The sequence below is a fragment of the Hyla sarda genome, chromosome 5 (genome assembly GCF_029499605.1).
Source record: "Hyla sarda isolate aHylSar1 chromosome 5, aHylSar1.hap1, whole genome shotgun sequence".
NCBI lineage: Eukaryota > Metazoa > Chordata > Amphibia > Anura > Hylidae > Hyla > Hyla sarda.
In genome coordinates, this window is record NC_079193.1 from 257,138,518 (window position 1) to 257,158,801 (window position 20,284).

Genomic DNA, 20,284 nt, shown 5'->3' on the forward strand with positions numbered 1-20,284 from the left:
CCAACACATCATACTGCGCTCAGCCAATTGCAGGCTGCAGTAATGTCCTGCCCTGGCCGCCCATAGACTCAGTGGCAGTGTAACACAGCGGGCCCGGTCTCCAGGAAGAAGGCCCAACACGCCATACTGTGCTCACCCAATCGCTGGCATCGCTGCAGCCAGTGATTGGGTGAGCGCAGAATGGCGTGTTTGGCTCCAAAAGCAGGAAGACGACCGCACCAGAGGAGAGTGATTCCAATGGTATTAGAAGAGCAGTGGGAGGGAAGTTTTTTTTTTTTTTTTTATTGCAGCAGCCCAGGCATAAAGGAAGAATAAAAACATTCAGCAGAGTTTATCCCCATATGATGGAGACGTGCTCCAGACTGGTGAAAGCCCTAAAGGTCCAACCCCTAACAATCTGAACTTTATAACATATCCTAGTCAAATACCATAGAATTAAATGATAGAGATACACAATAAGGCTGCCTCAGGGCCATTAGACATAATGGGGCAGATTTACTCTTCTTGCCCCTAAGGTAAGACAGTATAAATCTACTAGTAAAGTCAGATGGAAACTACTGGCAAGTTATCAGATTGTTATACACAGAATAGGAAATTTGTTGGAACTAGCCTGGCTTTAAAAACTATTTTCTTTATGTCCCTTTACACCACTTTTAACATACTTCTTAGCCACACTCCTTTTTCTAGACACTTAAAAAAAATATGTTAAGGAAGGTGCAAGACATTACAACACATTCTGTAACAGTACAGAGGAAAGAACGTCCTAAAGGGGTTGGGGGGTTAAAAACTCCCTACTATTTTGTGCCATAAACACAGAGAAGGCTGAGGATAAAACTGTAGACAGCAGCACATCTGTGAATATACTTCAAGTGACTGACTGGGTGTTAGATCCCTGTACTCACACGGTATGCCAGTCCTCCCAATGGCTCAGCGTGTAAATGTTTGAATAAAGAGGATTTACGTCTTTACACATTATGAAGTGCTGGGAACCAACATTTACAGGGTCGGCAGGAGCCTTCATACCCAGAAATAGTCGGAAATCTATCATTTAAAACAAAGGTTTCTTATAGATCACATCACTTTACTGCATAAATCTTCTTATTTTATGTGAATGGCTCAAACATATATCCAAATCGATTTTTAGTATAAAGGGCAAACATGTGACGGAGATGACGGTTTTATATTTTGTTGAGTAAAAGGTCCCAATTCATAGGTGCAGCTGAATATTTGTGTGTATTGTAATGGAAAGGAAAGCCTGAAAAGAAGTATTTATTCTTTCATTCCACATATTCTTCCAAATAACCGAGCACCATTTAGAAATAAAACTGTAACCTATTTACAGATGTATACAGATTTCTCAATGTGAGGTTGGCATTTGCACACGGGAGAATATGAACACAAGAATTTGAGTTTTAAGGTATTTTTATCCATTATTTGTGATCACAATTCTGTTCACTTTAACATTAGCCCTTTAGAGTCCTAAGGGGCTTTAAGGCGAGGTCAGGAGCTGAGCTTGCTTTATATGTGGCGAGTGCCAGCTGCTGATAACCATGGCTCACGATTAATGTCAGACATCAGCAATCACTCTAATCCCCAGCATTAACCCTTTGGATGTTGTGATCAATATGAATGTTGACATCCAAAAGCCCAAAATGTAGTTGCCGGTTATCTCAGTGGGCTGATTGGGACTTCTGCAGTGCGATTGTGGTATCCCGATCAGTTAAGATGGCAGCCACAGGTCTCTTCTTTACCAACATGCCACCTAAGCCTCTTTGCTTATACAATCTGACTCAGGCAGACTGTACAAGCAGAGAATTAATAACATTGTTCAATGATATGCTATGGCATAGCATTAAATGGCGTTAGCAACCGAAAGATTGCATATAAAAGTCTCCTATGGGGACTTAAAAATATGTAATAAATACAATTAAAAGAAAAAAGGAAATATAAATAAGCGCCTCCTCTAATAAAGACTTTAATTACCCACTTTTTCATTTTATAAATAAAAACATGTAAACAAATGTGCTCAGGATCCCCCATGGTGAAGGGCGTAAACAAAAAAATACCAAGCACCAGAATTGATAATTTTTGTTATGCCATTTTACCTGCAAAGTGCACTGCGTAGAAATGAAATCCCCCCCAGAAAAATTGCTGTCCCCTTAAGGGATTAAATGAGGGAAATATTAGAATTTCACCCCCTTCTTTCTGGACCCTTTTCTGAGAACAGTGGGTCCTAAAGCATTCATGTGTATCTCTCTCTACTTGGAAGGATGAATATGCACTCTCCGTCTTCATAGAGATCAATAGCAGCATCGGTTACCAATACAAAGCATATGGTATGAAATTGTTAGATCAGGGAAGATTTATTAAAGGGGAACTCTGAATCCATTTTGGTTCGCTTTATTTTCCCTGATAGAATTTCAGAAGAAATCATAAGCTAGCACTTTTTACTAGTAAGCTACACAGGTAGTAACATCTGTGCACAAGGGAATATCCAACACTAGGTAAGCAATCATTTTGCAATAGCAGACGCATGGAACAGCCCTGTGATTCAAAGCATGTTACTTTTCTATGACTTCACATTTACATATTGCCAAAGTTGGGGAATAGCTCCCCCTCCTGTCTGATCTATTTAAGCTATGAAAGTTAAAGGATGTTTCTGAGATTCTCTAAGAATTATCTACTAGCTGTATCCTGAAGAGAAAAAAAAAAAAATACATCATTCTGCTACCATGATTTCACATGCATTGTGCACATAAATGCAGAGCTTTAAACTCCTTAAAGGGGTACTCCTGTGGAAAACTTTTGTATTTTTTTTTAAATCAACTGGTGCCAGAAAGTTAAACAGATTTGTAAATCACTTCTATTAAAAAATCTTAATCCTTCCAGTACTTCTTAGGGGCTGTATACTAAAGAGAAATCTCTGCTGACCTCTGCTGTCCATTTTAGGAACTGTCCAGAGCAGGAGAAAATCCCCATAGCAAACATATGCTGCTCTGGACAGTTCCTAAAATGGAAAATGGAAGAGAGCACTGTGGTCATGGATTTACAAATCTGTTTAACTTTCTGGCACCAGTTGATTTAAAAAAAAAAAAAAAAAAAAAAAAAAAAAAAAAGGTTTCCACGGGAGTACCCCTTTAAGACACACATACGCAATATGCTTTATCAACAAGTTGTGTTTCTAGCCTTACAAGAGGCTCTTTATCTAGGATTAAGGATGATGATATCCAAAATGCAATAGAATCCTGTGCACTTTTCCTTGGTCTTACCTTGATCTTGGCTTTTTATTTGTATACTTTATTGCAGTCACAATCCACATACAATGAACTGCATTCTATTTTTGATGTAACCTTCATGCAGTGACAATGCAGTTTTGGGCCAACACTAACATTTGTTCACATTTCATGGACGGGATTTGAAATCATTTCAATAGATCCCTATAAACCTGCATGGTTTTGTTATATTTATCATCCAGAATAGTGACAAGTTAACTTTAGTGCTCTCATGGCTTTCATTGATCCCCTTAGAGTCCCCTCCATGGTGCAGTTATTTTTTTTCTGGCGGTGGGAGCAGAGCTGGGCTGTTTGCAAGCAGTACATACACAGGTCCTTCCTTCCACTTACTTTTCTGACCAACCACAGCACAGCACATACTCCTTTCTACCATGCCATGACATGCACTAGAATGAGCAGACTACTCTGTCCTGGGGATGATTTACACATTACTGTACTGTATGATGTCGCAGTACATGGGGTTACTGATACACTAGGTTTGCAAGGTGCTATCCAAGCCCAATTGAAAGGGAATGGCACTGAACTGCAGCCAGATATTAACCTTTTAGATGTCACTGTCAAAGTTGACAGCAGTGTTTAAGCACAGTTAACAGCATCATTGATGGTGAGGTTTGGATTTCCCGCAATGGGATTGTGGGCAGGAGATCCATTGTCATGGCAGCCAAAGGGTTCACCTAGCCTTCTGTGTCTGGAGATTATCTCCTATTGATAGATCCTGCCTGTGGCTGATGAGCTGCACTGATCAGTATGGGCCATTAGAGGATAACCCAGAATGCGGAATAAAAAAACAAACAAAAAAAACACAACACAGGAGACTGATATCGGTGCACCGGGGGAACAGCAGGAGGAAAGGTCAAGTTTGTTAATTTTCTTTTTGAAGCTTGGACATAATGGAAAGCTAAAACAATTCAGTGGAGTACTCCTTTAACAGGACTCTTAAAATGTGGATGTGAGTATAGGGCCCATTCTTAGTTACAGATTTTTCATTTCTGTGTGTATGCCCCTAGTAGTCCAGCACTAGAATCTGTAGCAGAGACAACTGTGCTGTCACAATGATGTCAGTGTCTGGGGCCTACAAATGTTGGTGCTGAAGAATAGATATGCATGCATGTGTATGAAATGCATTTAGGGTCACATAGAGCTTGAATTATAAATATATTTAATAGCCATGTCACAATTACTTTCAGTAATTTACAAGAAAACATATTTGTACAAACATGAGAAGTAAACTCAAACAACCAGTCATGACAAAGTAAAGTTACATGCTACCATTATATTATTAGATACAAAGGATAACTGTGCAACATAGGGAATATATTGATCCATATTCATATTCTTAAATATTTTCATCAGTGTAGCTCTTGTACAGATAGAATGTGGTAGAAGTAGAGATTCTTTTTTCACAAAAATGCCATGAAACAAAGCAAATCATTAAATATCTCATATTATATCTGCTGTGGTGTATGTTGTAGACATAAGGGATGGACTTGATGTAGCTAGGACAATAACAGGTCATCTTAACAGAGGCCTCCAGCATATTCATCATCTTCTTCTTCCACCTTAGAGCTGCCCTGTGCTGGTTGTGATACACCGTTCTGTGAGGCCGCTGGAGATTTCTTTTTGGTGCCACCTCCTGGAACACTTAAGCTCAGAGCCAGCTTGGCATACTATTATAAAAAACACAAACAATTGTTAAAATGTATTTAGAATGCCATTGTAGTATTGGTAAATATAAATTTGATTTACTCTATTACAGTGGGGATAAAAAGTTTGAGCATCCCAGGTAAAAATTTGTATTTGTAATATGTGCATAAAGAAGCCAAGGAAAGATGGAAAAATCTCCAAAAGGCATCGAATTACAGATTAGACATTCTTATAATATGTCAACAAAAGTTAGATTTTATTTCCATCATTTACACTTTCAAAATAACAAAACAAAAAAATGGCGTCTTGAAAAGTTTGGGCACCCTGCAGAGTTAATATCTTGTACTGCCCCCTTTGGCAAGTATCACAGCTTGTAAACGCTTTTTGTAGCCGGCCAAGAGTCTTTCAATTCTTGTTTGAGGTATCTTTGTCCATTCTTCCTTACAAAAGTCTTCCAGTTCTTTGAGATTTCTGGGCTGTCTGTCACGCACTGCTCTTTTAAAGTGTATCCATAGATTTTCAATTATGTTGAGGTCAGGAGATTGTGAAGGCCTTGGCAAAACCTTCAGTTTACCCCTCTTGATGTAATCCCCCGTGGATTTCGAGGTGTGTTTAGGATCATTATCCATTTGTAGAAGCCATCCTCTCTTTAACTTCAGCTTTTTCACAGATTGCATCAAGTTAGCATCCAAAATTTGTTGAAATTTTATTGAATTCATTTTTCCTTCTACTCGTGAGATGTTCCATGTGCCATTGGCTGCAATACAACCCCGAAGCATGATTGATCCACCCCCATGCTTAACAGTTGGACAGAGGTTTTTTTTCATTAAATTATGTTCCTCCTCTTCTCATTCTGGCCAAAAAGTTCAATTTTAACCTCATCGGTCCACAGAACTTGTTTCCAAAATGCATCAGGCTTGTCTATATGTTCATTTGCAAAGTTCAAACGCTGATTTTTGTGGTGAGGACGTAGAAGAGGTTTTCTTGATGACTCTTCCATGAAAACCATATTTGTACAAGTATCTCTTTATAGTGGAATAGTGTACCACAACTCCAGTGTCTGCCAGATCTTTCTGGAGGGATTGTGCAGTCAAACGTGGGTTTTGTATTGTTTTTCTCACAATCCTGCGAGCTGTTCTGTCTGATATTTTTCTTGGCTTCCAGATCTTGCTTTAACTTCCACTGTTCCTGATGACTGCCATTTCTTAATTACATTCCGAACAGAGGATATTGACATCTGAAAATGTTTTGCTATCTTCTTATAGCCTTCTACAGCTTTTTGAGCATCAACTATTTTCAGTTTCAGATTTCTTGACAACTGCTTAGAAGAACCCATGGTACTGATTGTTGGGGCAAGGTCAGATGAGTCTGGGCATTTAAAACCTTTGAGATTGACATCACCTGGTCTTCCCAGATGATCATTGAGAACAATCCATGACACTGGCAGGTCTCAGCTTTGCAAAGGGGGCAGTGCATGCTATAAATTCTGCAGGGTGCCCAAACTTTTGCAGACGCCATTTTTTTGTTTTCTGTTATTTTGAAAGTGTAAATAATGGAAATAAAATCAAATTTTTGTTGACATATTATAAGAATGTCTAATCTGCAATTTGATGCCTTTTGGAGATTTTTCCATATTTCCTTGGCTTATTTATGCACATTAATACAAATTTTTACCTGGGGTGCCCAAAATGTTGATCCCCACTGTACATTTTTTTTTTTTGGCTTTCTCCAAGAAATTTTTTTGCTTGCACCCACTAGTTAATCATTTAAAAGACATCTGGTATCTAAAGGGACTGCCCTAGAGATAGGTTTCCATTACGGTAGTATTAGTATAAATTAATCATCACAATAACCCCCAGTTCCACAGATGGTCCCATGCACCTGGCTGACCAATGCCCATGATACTCCATTATTCTGCTTTTTACAGGTTCTGTGCCATCCTGACTCCACAAGATCTTCCTGATCAGCCAATCTGTGTTTGAGGAGTGACGGCGCAGATCCTGTGGGGTCAGGAAGCCCAGAATCCAGCCGAGGACTGGAAGCATTAGGGTCAGAGCTGTGAAGGACCAGAAGTGGTAAATATAGCTTCATTATTGCCCCAAATTGCCCCATATATTCAAATGCCCCAACATGCTGGAGAAAATTTTTGCCAAACAACTGGTGTTTTTTAGACAATATTGTGGCTTATCTAACAGGGAGGTCTGGTTAATGGGATGTAGTATTTAACCCCTTAAGGACCAAACCCATTTTGATCAGGCCAATTTTATTTTTGCATTTTCGTTTCTTCCTCGTCGCCTTCTAAAAATCGTAACTCTTTTAGATTTTCATCCGCGGACTAGTATGGGGGCTTGATTTTTGCGCGAACAGTTGTCCTTCGTAATGACATTTTTACCATAAAATGTGTGGCGCAACCAAAAAATACTATTTGTACTATTTGAGGAAATTTAAAAGAAAACCGCAATTTAGCAAATTTCGGAAGCTTTTGTTTTCATGACTTACAATTTATGGTAAAAATTACATGTGTTCCCCTTGATTACATACTTTTCTATTATTGCTGCGCTTAAAAAAAAAAATTACAAACTTTTTAACCAAATCAGTATGTTAAAAATCCCTCTATTTTGATGACCTATAACGTTTACATTTGTCCGTATAAGCGGCGGTATGAGGGCAAATTTTTTGCATCGTGATCTGTGCTTTTTATTGATACCATTTGTGTATATAAAACTGTTCATTTTTTTTATAATTTTTTTTTTAATAAAGTGTGATAAAAAAGCAGCAATTTTGGACTTTTTGTCCAAATTTTGGATTTTTTTTACGTTCACGCAGTTCACCGTACGGGATCATTAACATTATATATTTTAATAGTTCGGGCATTTATGCACCAAATATGTTTATTCATTATTTTATTTTTTTACACTTTTTGGGGGTAAAATGGGAAAAAAGGGACATTTTACATTTTTTTATTGGGGGAGGGGATTTTTCTAATTTATTTGTTATTTTTTTTTTTTTTTTACACTTTAATAGTCCCCATAGGGGACTATTTATAGCAATAAGTTGATTGCTAATGCTGTTCAGTGATATGTATAGGGCATAGCACTGATCAGTGTTATCGGTCATCTTCTCCTCTGGTCTGCTCGATCTCAGACCAGAGCAGAAGCAGCCGGGAAGGCAGTGGAGGCAGGTGAGGGGAACTCTGTCCGCCATGCTAGCTGATCAGATCCCCGCGGCCGTGCCGCAGACGATCAGATCAGCATAAAATGTAGCCGTGCTGCTGCAGATGCCGTAATCTGTTTTGATCACGACATCTGAGGGGTCAATGAGCTATCAGCAGCCAGGACCTGCTGCACATGACCAGATTATCGCTCCGATGCTCGCGGTCATGTACAGGACATAAATGTATGTCTTGCAGCGCTAAGTACCGCCGCACCAGGACGTACATTAGGGGTTAATCGTTTGTTGCCACCAAAATTTTGTTACTAAATTTTAGATTAAAGTGAGCAAACTAATAGGTGGTCTAAATTTATCAAGCAGCCTGAGCCACTGATAAATCTGGCTGCATTGACAGTCTAGTCTAAGTTTGCACAGGATTAGTAAATCTTGTAGATATGTGGGGGCTCACGTTAACAAGTACAAGAAGGGTGCAGTGAAAGTGCTTGTCTTTTGGATTAGTACATCTGCCTAATTGTTCTCAGGAGGACATTTAAAGAATATAAACCAGGACATATTTTTATGTATTTCTACTATTAAAGTGGTTTGTTCAGTCCTACATAAATAAGGTTTCCTTGAAGCACAAAACTACATTTCAATACACTTTTTATTTAAAGTTCACTGTATTACAATAAGTCTCTTCCTTGTTTATATCCAAAGTCTGTAAGTCTGTATACACCTAGTCCTGGTTTCTTGTCCCCTGGTACTAAACATTAGCTCAGTGTTTCCCAAACAGCGTGCCTCCAGCTGTTGCAAAACTACAACTCCCAGCATGCCCGGACAGCCAAAGGCTGTCCGGGCATGCTGGGAGTTGTAGTTTTGCAACAGCTGGAGGCACCCTGGTTGGGAAACACTACATTTGCTAAGCATTCTGGGAGAAAAAGTATGGCAGCTGGTATCACTGTATTAAAAAAACGGTTACCGTTTTTTGCAAGCTAAAGAAATAACACTACATTTTTATCATAAGGCAGCCGTTCTAAGCTTTCCGATTTTCATGCCCTTTATATGCTTTTTAGCGGACAGAGTTCTGTCACAATGTAGACTCCATGGACTTACATCATTATCCATGTATTTAAAAAGAGGAGAGTTGCAAATGTCATAAGCCTGGTCCTGGTCTTGCTGATCATATGCTTCTAGAAGCTGTTCCAGCGCAGTACAGTCCTCACTTCCACTGAAACCTGGAATACTATACACACACAAAAAATATATATATATATTTATTATATATATTTATCACATTTAACAACTGTATGCTCCAAAGCTACAAGCAATGAATTACTGTGCAAGCCTCCCGGAAATGTCCCTTCTTTGTATACATTGAATTTAAGTGTCAGATAAATATAGTTTTCGCGTAACTCAAGTCTCTAAGGGGTTAAATGCACTTAAAGGACCAATTTTAGCCTTTTGCGGGAGGAACTTTATTTGTTTTTTTTATAATACACAGGGTGGAATTGATCATTACCTGCACCAAAGTGGCACAAAAGCATCTTTGCGCAAAAAAACATTGTGCAACGTTCCACCTTGCACTAAACAATTAGCGCAAAACCGGAGCGTAGGCAATCTTGTGCTATGGTGCAGGGAAGAAAAGGATACATTCTCCCCCATAGTGTATTATGTATCAATCTTTCATTTTGCAGAGAGGATGAAATTGGTGCATTTTTCCCCACTGTAGTTCCAGATGCCTAGCAGTTTTAGTTGCTACCTTCTGGGAGTACAAACAACTTTTAATTGCTTTTTAATTCCTGTAAATTTTCTTCATATGAACAGAATTAAAAGGGTATTCAAGCTTTAGACATTTATCATTGTAGGTGTAAGTGAAGCATTTTTTTATACCTTTTTTTGTGTGCTGGTAATGGGTAGGAGCTCCAAATTTATTAAATGGTCTGGGCTGGTTTAGTTTTAGAGACTTTTCAGTGGCTTTGAGCCTTTTTTTGCACCTTTTCACAAAAAGGCTCAGTTCATAAAACCTTTCCATATCATGTGTGTTGCCAAAATCAGTGGATTGCAACTCAAAATCAGCAGAAATGTGTAAAACAAAAAGGCACAAAAAAGGCGCAAAGAACCCAATGCTTACGCCTTTTTTTGCACCTTTTCTAGACACAAAAAACAGTCTAAAGACAATGATAAATGTCGGCCCACATATCCCCTATCCAAAGGATATGGGATAAAATATCTGATCGGGGGGTCCTGCCGCTGGGACCCCTGCGATCTCTGTGCAGCACCCGGCATTCTGTGCTGGGCGATGCTCCCGAGATGTAACGACCAGCTGTTTGGCGGTCACTAGGCACAGTGAACTGATCAAACTATTTATGCTGCTACTGTAAACTCTGCATGTGTGACCGTGCAACTAACTATATGCAATATGCTGTATAATATGTAAGGTGAGGGATAACATGAACAACGGTCCATGGTACCTCACCCGGGTGTCATCCGAAGCTATATAAGCAGCAGCAAGAAGGTCACAGATACTGTTCCTCTCCCTGCACACTGCCAGCAGGTCCCCCATGAACCTCTGCCTGCTTACCACACAGACTGAAGTAAGTATTAAAAAAAAAAAAAAAAATTAAATAAAAAAAAAAAAAGCATATGCAGCTTTTATATCAACTTGCTCAAGCTCAGGCTAAACTTAGAGTTGGGATCCTTGTCTTGTCTTAAAGATTCTTGGTTTTAGTCCAAAGCAAAATTGTAGCTCTAGCTGATCTAGCCTTAGCTATGGCCTTTAGAAGGAATTCTTGTGTCACTCTGCTGCCAAAGTTCTGTTCACGTTAAGCAGTATTGTCAGTTTTCAGGTGAAAAATGTGCCAATCACTGGCATCAATGGGTGGCGGATTACTGCAGTGATCATAATATAAAGATGGCAGGAGCTTGCACTCACCGTCACTCGTGTTCTTTTCTTCAAAAGCAGGGAGCATTTCAGGACGTTGCAGGGGCGCTGAGAGGCAAGTGACTGCTTTTGTACACCACCGTGTACTTCTTCCAGCATGTTCCGGAGGCCGGGAGAAATACAAGGCGGTGTACGAAAGTGGTCCGTTGTCTCTGAGAGCCCATGCAACGTCCTGAAATGCTCCCTGCTGTTTGAAGAAAAGAACACAAGTGACGGTGAGTGCGAGCTCCTGCCATCTTCTTTATATTATGATGTCTACACATATTGTCTTTACGTATCTCAGCATCTCTTGTAGTGTTTGAACGTAGCGCCGGTCACTGATGCTTACAAGAGTCCGAAAGGAATAAATATATATGAACTGCCGGTTTTGCATGGTGCCCTTTGCTATTTTGCTCTCACTCAGCTATTGTATGGATTACTCCAGTGACCTGAATTGAACCTTCCAGGATCATATACTGTATAATCAAAATTATAGTACTGCCAAAAACAAAACAACCCCCCCCCCCTCTTTTTATGAAAGCTGAGCTTCTGTATTAGACCATCAATGTATGATCAGTGGGTGTCTAAACACATCATCATAGCAACAACCTGATTCTGTAGCCATGGTGCAAAATGTATCCTGACAGGTTGTGAACACCATCTAAAGGAACTTAGGTCCTTAAATTTACAGACAGAATTTACAATTGCAAAATCCATTTAGACTACTAAGGCACTATGTATAAGTACCCACAAAAATACTTGATTAAATAAAATATGCAGTATAACATATTATAAAATATCTAAATCAGAGAGTTATAGGAAGGATTGAAGAACATTTCTGACACTCTAGAAAAGTCATTAAAGGTTACAGAGTAGTTTACATCTTTCATGACTTTTCCCTTAGAAAGAGTTGTTTGTCGGTATTGGTGATGCAATCCACTGGTTTAGTAAACTGTTTTACTGTAGAGGGGGTCACCCAATTGAGTTATTATTGATTTATATACAAAACAAAAACACAGTAATTCAATGAAAAAGCTCTTTGCGCGAGCATGTCAGGAAAGGAAGCATAAACCACTTAACTTTTAGCAACATGCTTACATTGCAAAACTGCTTTATTGACTGGTCCTACATCCAACCTTTAGCTCTCCAAAACAAACATCACAGTATTATAAAGAAAAGACATTAAAGGGGTACTCCGCCCCTAGACATCTTATCCCCTATCCAAAAGGATAGGGGATAAGATGTCTGATCGCAGGGGTCCCCAGTGATCAGACATCTTATCCCCTATCCTTTGTATGGGGGCTAAGATGTCTAGGGGCGGAGTACCCCTTTAATGTCTTTTCTTTATAATAATCCCTGCTGCACCCGGCATTGTTTTAGAGTGTCGGGTGCAGCGCCGGAGGCTCGTGACGTCATGGCCGCACCCTGCTCGTGAAGTCACAGCTACACCCCCTCAATGCAAGTCCATGGAAGGGGGCGTGATGGCCGTCACGCCCCCTCCCATAGACTTGCAATGAGGGGGCATGGCCGTGACATCACAAGCCTCCGCCCCGCATCGCCAGTCACAGTATTCTGTGCAGATTTGATGCGCAGGATTTTCTGCTACAGATTTCAATGTAAACTAAATGACTGAACACAGCTGGAAATCCTGCGCATCAAATCTGCGCAGAATACTGTACATGTGAATAGACCCTAAATATGTATATATACTGGAGAACAATTAATATAGAATCTAAAAAAGGCTTTTTGATATTTACCAATCTCATCTGCCTCAAACAGCTGGAGCAATAGTCCCTAAGAATAGAGGTTTGTCCTGTGCAGCCACTTTAATTCCGGCTTTTAGCTTGGCAGAGGAGGTCTGACCAAAAAAGAATGATCTGGATGCTACAGGTCCAGGTATCCTTACCTGAAGAGCTATGGGCAGTATTTAGGTCTGAGGGAATAAGGTCTGTTTTTGTGGACACTGACAGCTATCGGAGAGAGTCTTGTATGCCAGGCAATGCTCCCTAGAAGGGCATACATCTCCTTAAAAGCCTCAGTACGCATCACTATCTGTAAGCCAATGGCAGGAGACATGTTCTAAATCTTTTCATTATACGTTTTCTCTGTAGCTTTTGGCTTACAAATACATGTGCAGATTTCAGATCTGTGAATGAGGCCTAACTGTGAGAGCAATGGCTCTGTGAACATTTTGCTTGGCTCAGTAAGAATCCTGTTTTCTGCTTTAACTAAAAAGAAATACTGCCATGTATACATGGCAAATAAAACCGGGCAGAGAACCTTCTGAATGCACCCTTTTAACACAAAACGTCTTACCTGTAACTTTCTCTGACACACTTCTCAGCAGCGACATAGTCATTTCTATGAAGATGAACTAACACTTGGGCAATTGTTTTCTACAAAAAATAAGAACTGTTGTTAATATAGGAAATGCTCTTTCACATTGACAAACTGGAAAGCACTCTTTCAGGTATTTAAAATACTTTATGGTTTAATTCAGTATTTCAATGAGAAAAGCTGTTTAACCCATTAAAGGGGTACTCCACCCCTAGGCATCTTATCCCCTAGGCAAAGGATAGTAGATAAGATGTCTGATTGGTGGGGGTCCCCCCGCTGGGAACCCCCGCAATCTCCCCTGCAGCACGGAGCAAACTTTGCTCCATGCCTGATGACCGGTGATACATGAGCCGGATAATAGTGACGTCACGACCCTGCCCCCTCGTGACGTCACAGCCCACCCCCTCAATGCAAGTCTATGGGAGGGGGCGTGATGGTCACCTCACCCCCTCCCATAGCCTTGCATTGAGGGGGCGGGGCCACAACATTGCGATACTCCGGCCCCTGTATTGCACGTCGCCGTTAGGCACAGAGCAAAGTTGGCTCCGTGCAGCAGATGACACAGATACTGCAGGAGAGATTGCGGTGGTTCCCAGCAGAAGGACCCCTGTGATCCGACATCTTATCCCCTATCCTTTGGATAGGGGATAAGATATCTAGGGGAGGAGTACCCCTTTAATGATCCAAGTTGAAAACGTACATAACGAGCAGTCTCTTCCTGCTCTATGGTATACACCAGCAGCAGGAGTGGGACTGTAATACATAACACTGCTGGGATTGGAGAGGGGCAATCTGTCTAACAGACAATATGCACTTATATAGGCTTTGTTTTATTTTACTACTAAAAATTCTAAACTTTTTCTCCAATAATTAGTATGCTTGAAATTGTCCTCTTCTGACTCCTATAACTTTTTATTTTCCCGTATACTGAGCTGTATGAAGGCTCATTTTTTGCGCCATGGTCTTTAGTTTTTAATTGATACCATTTTTGTTTTGATGGGACTTTTTGATCGTTTTTCATTATTTCTTTTTCAGGTATATGAAACTACCAAAAAAATGCAATTCTTGACTTTAGTATTTTTTTTATGATTACACCATTGGCCGTATGGTTTAATTAAACTACATGTGAAAAATCTGGATTTCCACATCTCTGCCCTAATGCACAACTAAAGTGTCTGCAGCTAAATGAGTCTCTTATGTGACAGATGCACTTAAAACGAAAACGGTCAGCCAGTTCACCCACACTAAACCCAATACACTGGGTCACCTACGTGTGTGCCTCCACTGGCTGCTGAGTTATGCCCCGGTAAAGCACCGCTGTTTGTCCCCAGCATCGCACTTTCAAGGCGGGGGCCCCCGCTGGCTGTCTGGCTCTGCCATGTCCTAAGCTCACCCCCTTACTTAGCATAATCATTATCTTCAACTCCACGTCCTAGTGGCATGGAGTCACGCCCCCTGAGCACAGCCCGGAAGTCAGGTGTAGTGAGGGACCGGCGCATGCGCAGTTATGCTACGCACACCGGCTCTCAGGACGCACAGCTCTCACGTCATCAGGACGTGAGAGCTGGGTAAAAACTTCAGCACATGACTCCATGTCACTAGGACGTGGAGTTGAAGATAATGATTATGCTAAGTAAAGGGGTGGGCTTAGGATGTGGCAGAGGCAGACGGCCGGCAGGGTCCCCGCCTTGAAAGTACAATGCTGGGGACAAACAGTGGAGGCAGACAAGTAAGTGACCCCTGTATGGACTCCTGTTCACCCACACTATAACCAAGTTTATTGGGTTTAGTGTGGGTGAACTGGCTGACAGTTTTCCTTTAAAAGGAGTACTCCAGCGCAAAATAACTTATCCCCTATAGGGGATAAGTTATAGATCGCGGGGGGGGGGGTCCGAGCGCTGGGGCCCCCCAGGATCTCCTGGACGGGGCCGTGGCAGTCTGCCGGAAGTGAAGTTTCGTCCCCAGCAGAAAGCCACGGCAGACACTCCCCCTCCATGTATCTCTTCCTGCATATTGCCGCGACCCCGTACCGAAGATCGCCCCGTACCAGCGCTCGGACCCCCCGCGATTTATAACTTATCCCCTATCCTTTGGATACGGGATGAGTTATTTTGCACTATAGATGTCCTTTAAGTCGAAATCCTTATATCAAGAAAATCCAGAACAGGTAGTAAAAATATAAACGCAGACAGAATCGCAACACCCCGCCCCCGCATTTAAACAACTGCATACCTTATAACATGTAGGATAATTTTCTATTTCTTTGTACATATTCTTTTCTTTTTGAATGGATACTAAAGCCTCATCTAGCCTGAAAAAAAATGTAACAAACAGTTAATAAGTATTTATATAACAGTGAAGTAATAAACCTCATCCACCATAGACACAAGGTAGATGATAGAATTACAACTCATTGCATTTGTATTGTATATATGTCAAAGGCAACATCAAAACTAACTGGATTTTCTATTTTGTAAAGCAAATCATTACAAAACAAAGGTTATTTCAGCGAGTTTGTCTGGATTGGTGGTGACAACACTAAGGCTATTCCAGTGGGTTTGTCTGGATTGGTGGTGACAACACTAAGGCTATTCCAGTGGGTTTGTCTGGATTGGTGGTGACAGGAATACACTTTAGATATCATGTCATTGTAGTTCTACTTGTGCGTAAAAAAAAAAAAAAAGTTACTGCCACTTTACACAACACCAATCAAAGGGGTTTTATCAACATAAATGCTGGCAGCAAACGGCTTTAAATCCTTTCCACTAGTTTGAACAAAGTGGCAGTGGTGTAAAGAAAGCTCTTGGTTTTTAATTCTAATTGCCATTTTTGGTGCCTGCATGATTGTGTACTTAACCCCTTAAGGACCAGGACAATTTTATTTTTGCATTTTTGTTTTTTCCTCCTCGCCTTCTAAAAATCATAACTCTCTTATATTTCCATCCATAGACCCATATGAGGGCTTGTTTTTTGCGTCACCAATTGTACTTTGTAATGACTTCACTTATTTAACATAAAATGTATGGTGCAACCTAAAAATTTTTTATTTATATGGAAAAATGTAAAAGAAAACCGCAATTCAGCAAATTTTGGAAGGTTTTGTTTTCACGGTACACTTTCCGGTAAAAATGACATGTTTTCTGTATTCTGTGGGTCAATACGATTAAAATGATACCCATGTTATATGCTTTTCTATAATTGTACCGCTTAAAAAAAAAATCTCAAACTATTTTGACCACCTATAAAACTTTCTCATTTTTCCATATATGGGGCGGTATGAGGGCTCGTTTTTTGCACCGTGAACTGTAGTTTTTATCAGTACCACTACTGCTTAGGTTTTACTTTTTATTAATTTTCTATAGATTTTTTTGGGAATAAAATGTGACAAAAATGCAGCAATTTTGGACAGTTAAAATTTTTTTTACGTTTACGCCGTTCACCGTATGGGATAATTAACAATATATTTTGATTCAAATTTTTACGCACGCGGCGATACTAAATATGTTTATTAATAATTTTTTAACGCTTTTTTTGGGGGGGGGGTGGTAAAACAGGAAAAAAACGATGATTTACGTTTTTATTGGGGGAGGGGATTTTTCAAATTTTTCAACTTTTTATTTTTTTAAACTTTAAAGTCCCCATAGTGGACTGTTTATAGCAGTCATTTGATTGCTACTACTGTTCAGTGCTATGCATAGGGCATAGCACTGATCAGTGTTATCGGGGATCCTCTGCTCTGGTCTGCTCGATCCCAGACCAGAGCAGGAGATGCCGGGAGACTGACGTAGGCAGGTGAGGGGACCTCCGTCCGCCATTATGGATGATCGGATCGCTGCGGCAGCGCTGCGGGGGATCCGATCATCCATTTAAAGTACTGCACTGCCGCAGATGCCGTGATCTGTATTGATCACGGCATCTGAGGGGTTAATGGCGCACACTAGCGCGATCTGCGTCTGGTGCTCGCGGTCATGGCGGAGCGTAAATGTATGTCACGGTTAAGTACCACGGCACCATAACGTGCATTTACGTCCATTGTCGTTAAGGGGTTAATAAACAAAAATTGGTACCACACTGTCCTACGAGTGCTTAAACGGGTATTCCAGGCAAAAACATCTTATCCCCCATCCTTTCGATAGGGGATAAGATGTATGATCGTGGGGGGCCCGCCGCTGGGACCCCCGCGATCTCCCTGCAGCAGCCCGCATTCTATACGTAGCTGCGTCTGAAGTTTCGGAAACCTCCGGGCTTCCGAGACGGGCCGTTACGCCCCCTCCCATAGAAATGAATGGAGGGGGCGTGACGTCACGTCCCCGTCTCGGAAGCCCGGAGGTTTCCGAAACTTCAGACGCAGCTACGTATAGAATGCTGGGACCCCCGACTCTCCTTTTGAATAGGGCATGTCAACCACCGCACAAAGTGGCCGTTTAACATGGCCCCTCCATGCAGTTCTATGGGAAAGCTAGAGTGCTGTATCCATATAGCTGCTTGGAGGGGGACGTGTCGGCTTTGTGGGTGGTCGACACGCTCCATTCAGGAGACCTGGGCCCCATAAAGGAGATCGCGGGGAGTCCCAGTGGTCAGTTTATTCATACATTTTTCAGGAGAATTAACAGAGAAACGGCACAGTGCAGAATTAAAAGCCAAGATATTTTAGCATTATCCTTTATGGGAAACAAAGGGAATAAGAGAACCACATTAAAGACTCTCAATTTATTCTAATGTTAATCAAGGCTTAGTCATTGTCTGGTGTACACAACCAGAGATTTAGGAAATAATGATAATTAACATGAATTATGAGAGGTGACTGTACCGGCGAGCTCTCACTAGAAGTCTTGAAGCCTTTCCTAGTAGTTCCACTGCTTGACGTAAACGTTCTTCATTCTATGGAGGAAGATAAAGGGTGTTTAAAGGCAATGGACACCTTTTAAAAGTATATTTTAAATTCTTGGTTTGTTTATGTTTTTTGTTTGCTTTGAAGCGTTTAGAGTGTCATTTAAAACCATTTTTTCAAGTGTTGCCCAGACATATCAAAAGTTGAGATCCCACTGGGGCAGTGTTTCCCAACCATGGTGCTTCCAGGTGTTGCAAAACTACAACTCCCAGCATGCTGGGAGTTGTAGTTTTGCAACACCTGGAGGCACCCTAGTTGGGAAACACTGCACTGGGGAGTGTCTAGTATTATGCCTGTTAACAATATCTGAAACATGAGCTTTAGCAGCAGCAATAGGCATCAGGGAGCACAAAGCTTGGACTGGTACCATACATACTATTAGGATCATGCTTATATACTCCTGGTATTCTGCAGCCTGGGTTTGGAATTAGGCAAAGGCACATATTTTCCAATAAAGACACTTGCTGTATCCTCTTTAACATTTAGATATGCCATAAATGTCTGATTGATGTGGCCCATCATTTTGAGCTCAGTGTAAGGAGCCGTGTACGCACCATCTTTCTCCATTAAAGGGAATGACAGATACATAAACAGCAACGTGTTTATGATCTCTGATCAATCTAGTGGTACTAACGTAGAAATACAAGCATACCTCAAAGACAGATGCAGATTGCTGATATAAATTGACAGCTTTTTCCAAATTGACATTTTCTATGAGCCTGAAATCAAATAATTCAAACAGTCAATCGGCTTCTGCAGAGGCAAGAGCCACATTATGGATAGACACGTTCATGACTCACTTGCCAGCCCGCTCCAATGCCATAGCAGCAGTGTCTGGGGTTCCATTCTCCAGAAACATCATGCTGGCTTTTTCTATCAAGTGGACGGCTTCTGGAAGACTCTGCATCTCCTTAATTGTTAGGGAGAAAAACCATAATCAGATGTACTGCTCTTGTATTCTCCAGGCAGCGTATCACTAGGGATACACGGGATAAATACAGATAAAACAGAACAGCAAGCTATAGTCTCTAGTGGTCTGGTCTTTCAAATCTCACCTTCAGCATCATTCCTGCTTGTTCATAGGCTCTGTTAACAATAAAAAAAATATGACAAAAAAGGACAGTGAATAATGTGACATGTACTATAAAAGAAATCATTGAAAGAATAGCCCTTTCACATTGACCAGTGCATATATCCGTTCATCCACCTGAAGACCACTCTCCCATAGCCAGGGCTTTGTTTTAAATTATTATTATTATTTAAAGACAACAAACAGAAAGAGCGCTCCATAGTGCAATTAAAAGAGTAAACCACGCATAGGCTAATATGGTGCGCTTACCCAGATGGTTGTGCTAACGAGACAGGCACAACACTGGTGAAGGTGTGTAATAGAATACAACGTGCAGCCAATCCTTTCCACCACCTCGTGGTGTTCAATTCTCCAGCAAGGACTTCCAAACCACTAAGGGATTCTCCAGGTGCAGACAGCGGATAGCAGCAATAGGTATAGCAGCAATGGATGTATAAAACAGTCAGCAGTAATAAAACCGAGGTGGTTTATGAAGAACAAGAACAACGCGTTTCAACACCGGGACAGGCGTCTTCCTCAGGTTCCCCTGGTGAACCTGAGGAAGACGCCTGTCCCGGCGTTGAAACGCGTTGTTCTTGTTCTTCATAAACCACCTCGGTTTTATTACTACTAACTGTTTTATACATCCATTGCTGCTATACCTATTGCTGCTATCCGCTGTCTGCGCCTGGAGAATCCCTTAGTGGTTTGGAAGTCCTTGCTGGAGTATTATTATTTAAAGAGAGTTGTTTTAATACGCTACATCGTCACTACTTGTACTGTACAGTAGTATAAATGATGTGATCAACTTTTCACCAAAACCTTCCCTGCCATATGTTTATATGCAGGAAACCGGTTGAAAACTTTAAAAGGAATCTGTCCTCAGTGTCACCTGTACTAATCAGTTATACAGGCTGGTAGTGCATGACACAGAATATAAGGATACTTACTTAAAGGGGTACTCCGCTGCCCCACATTTG

At 40.9% G+C, this 20,284-nt stretch overlaps 1 protein-coding gene across 1 annotated transcript in view; it reads right to left on the reverse strand.

The window, feature by feature from the left end:
• Positions 1-4,435: 4,435 nt before the first annotated feature.
• The window catches only part of NAPG (NSF attachment protein gamma), a 30,167-nt gene continuing 14,318 nt past the window's right edge, over positions 4,436-20,284 (reverse strand). The window contains exons 5-12 of the mRNA XM_056521560.1: positions 19,291-19,321; positions 19,036-19,145; positions 18,888-18,954; positions 18,155-18,225; positions 15,577-15,655; positions 13,324-13,403; positions 9,201-9,330; positions 4,436-4,960 (exon numbers count right to left, since the gene is read on the reverse strand). Of these exons, the coding sequence (XP_056377535.1) occupies positions 4,811-4,960; positions 9,201-9,330; positions 13,324-13,403; positions 15,577-15,655; positions 18,155-18,225; positions 18,888-18,954; positions 19,036-19,145; positions 19,291-19,321 (718 nt within the window). The 3' untranslated portion in view covers positions 4,436-4,810. The remainder of the gene's footprint in view (positions 4,961-9,200; positions 9,331-13,323; positions 13,404-15,576; positions 15,656-18,154; positions 18,226-18,887; positions 18,955-19,035; positions 19,146-19,290; positions 19,322-20,284) is intronic.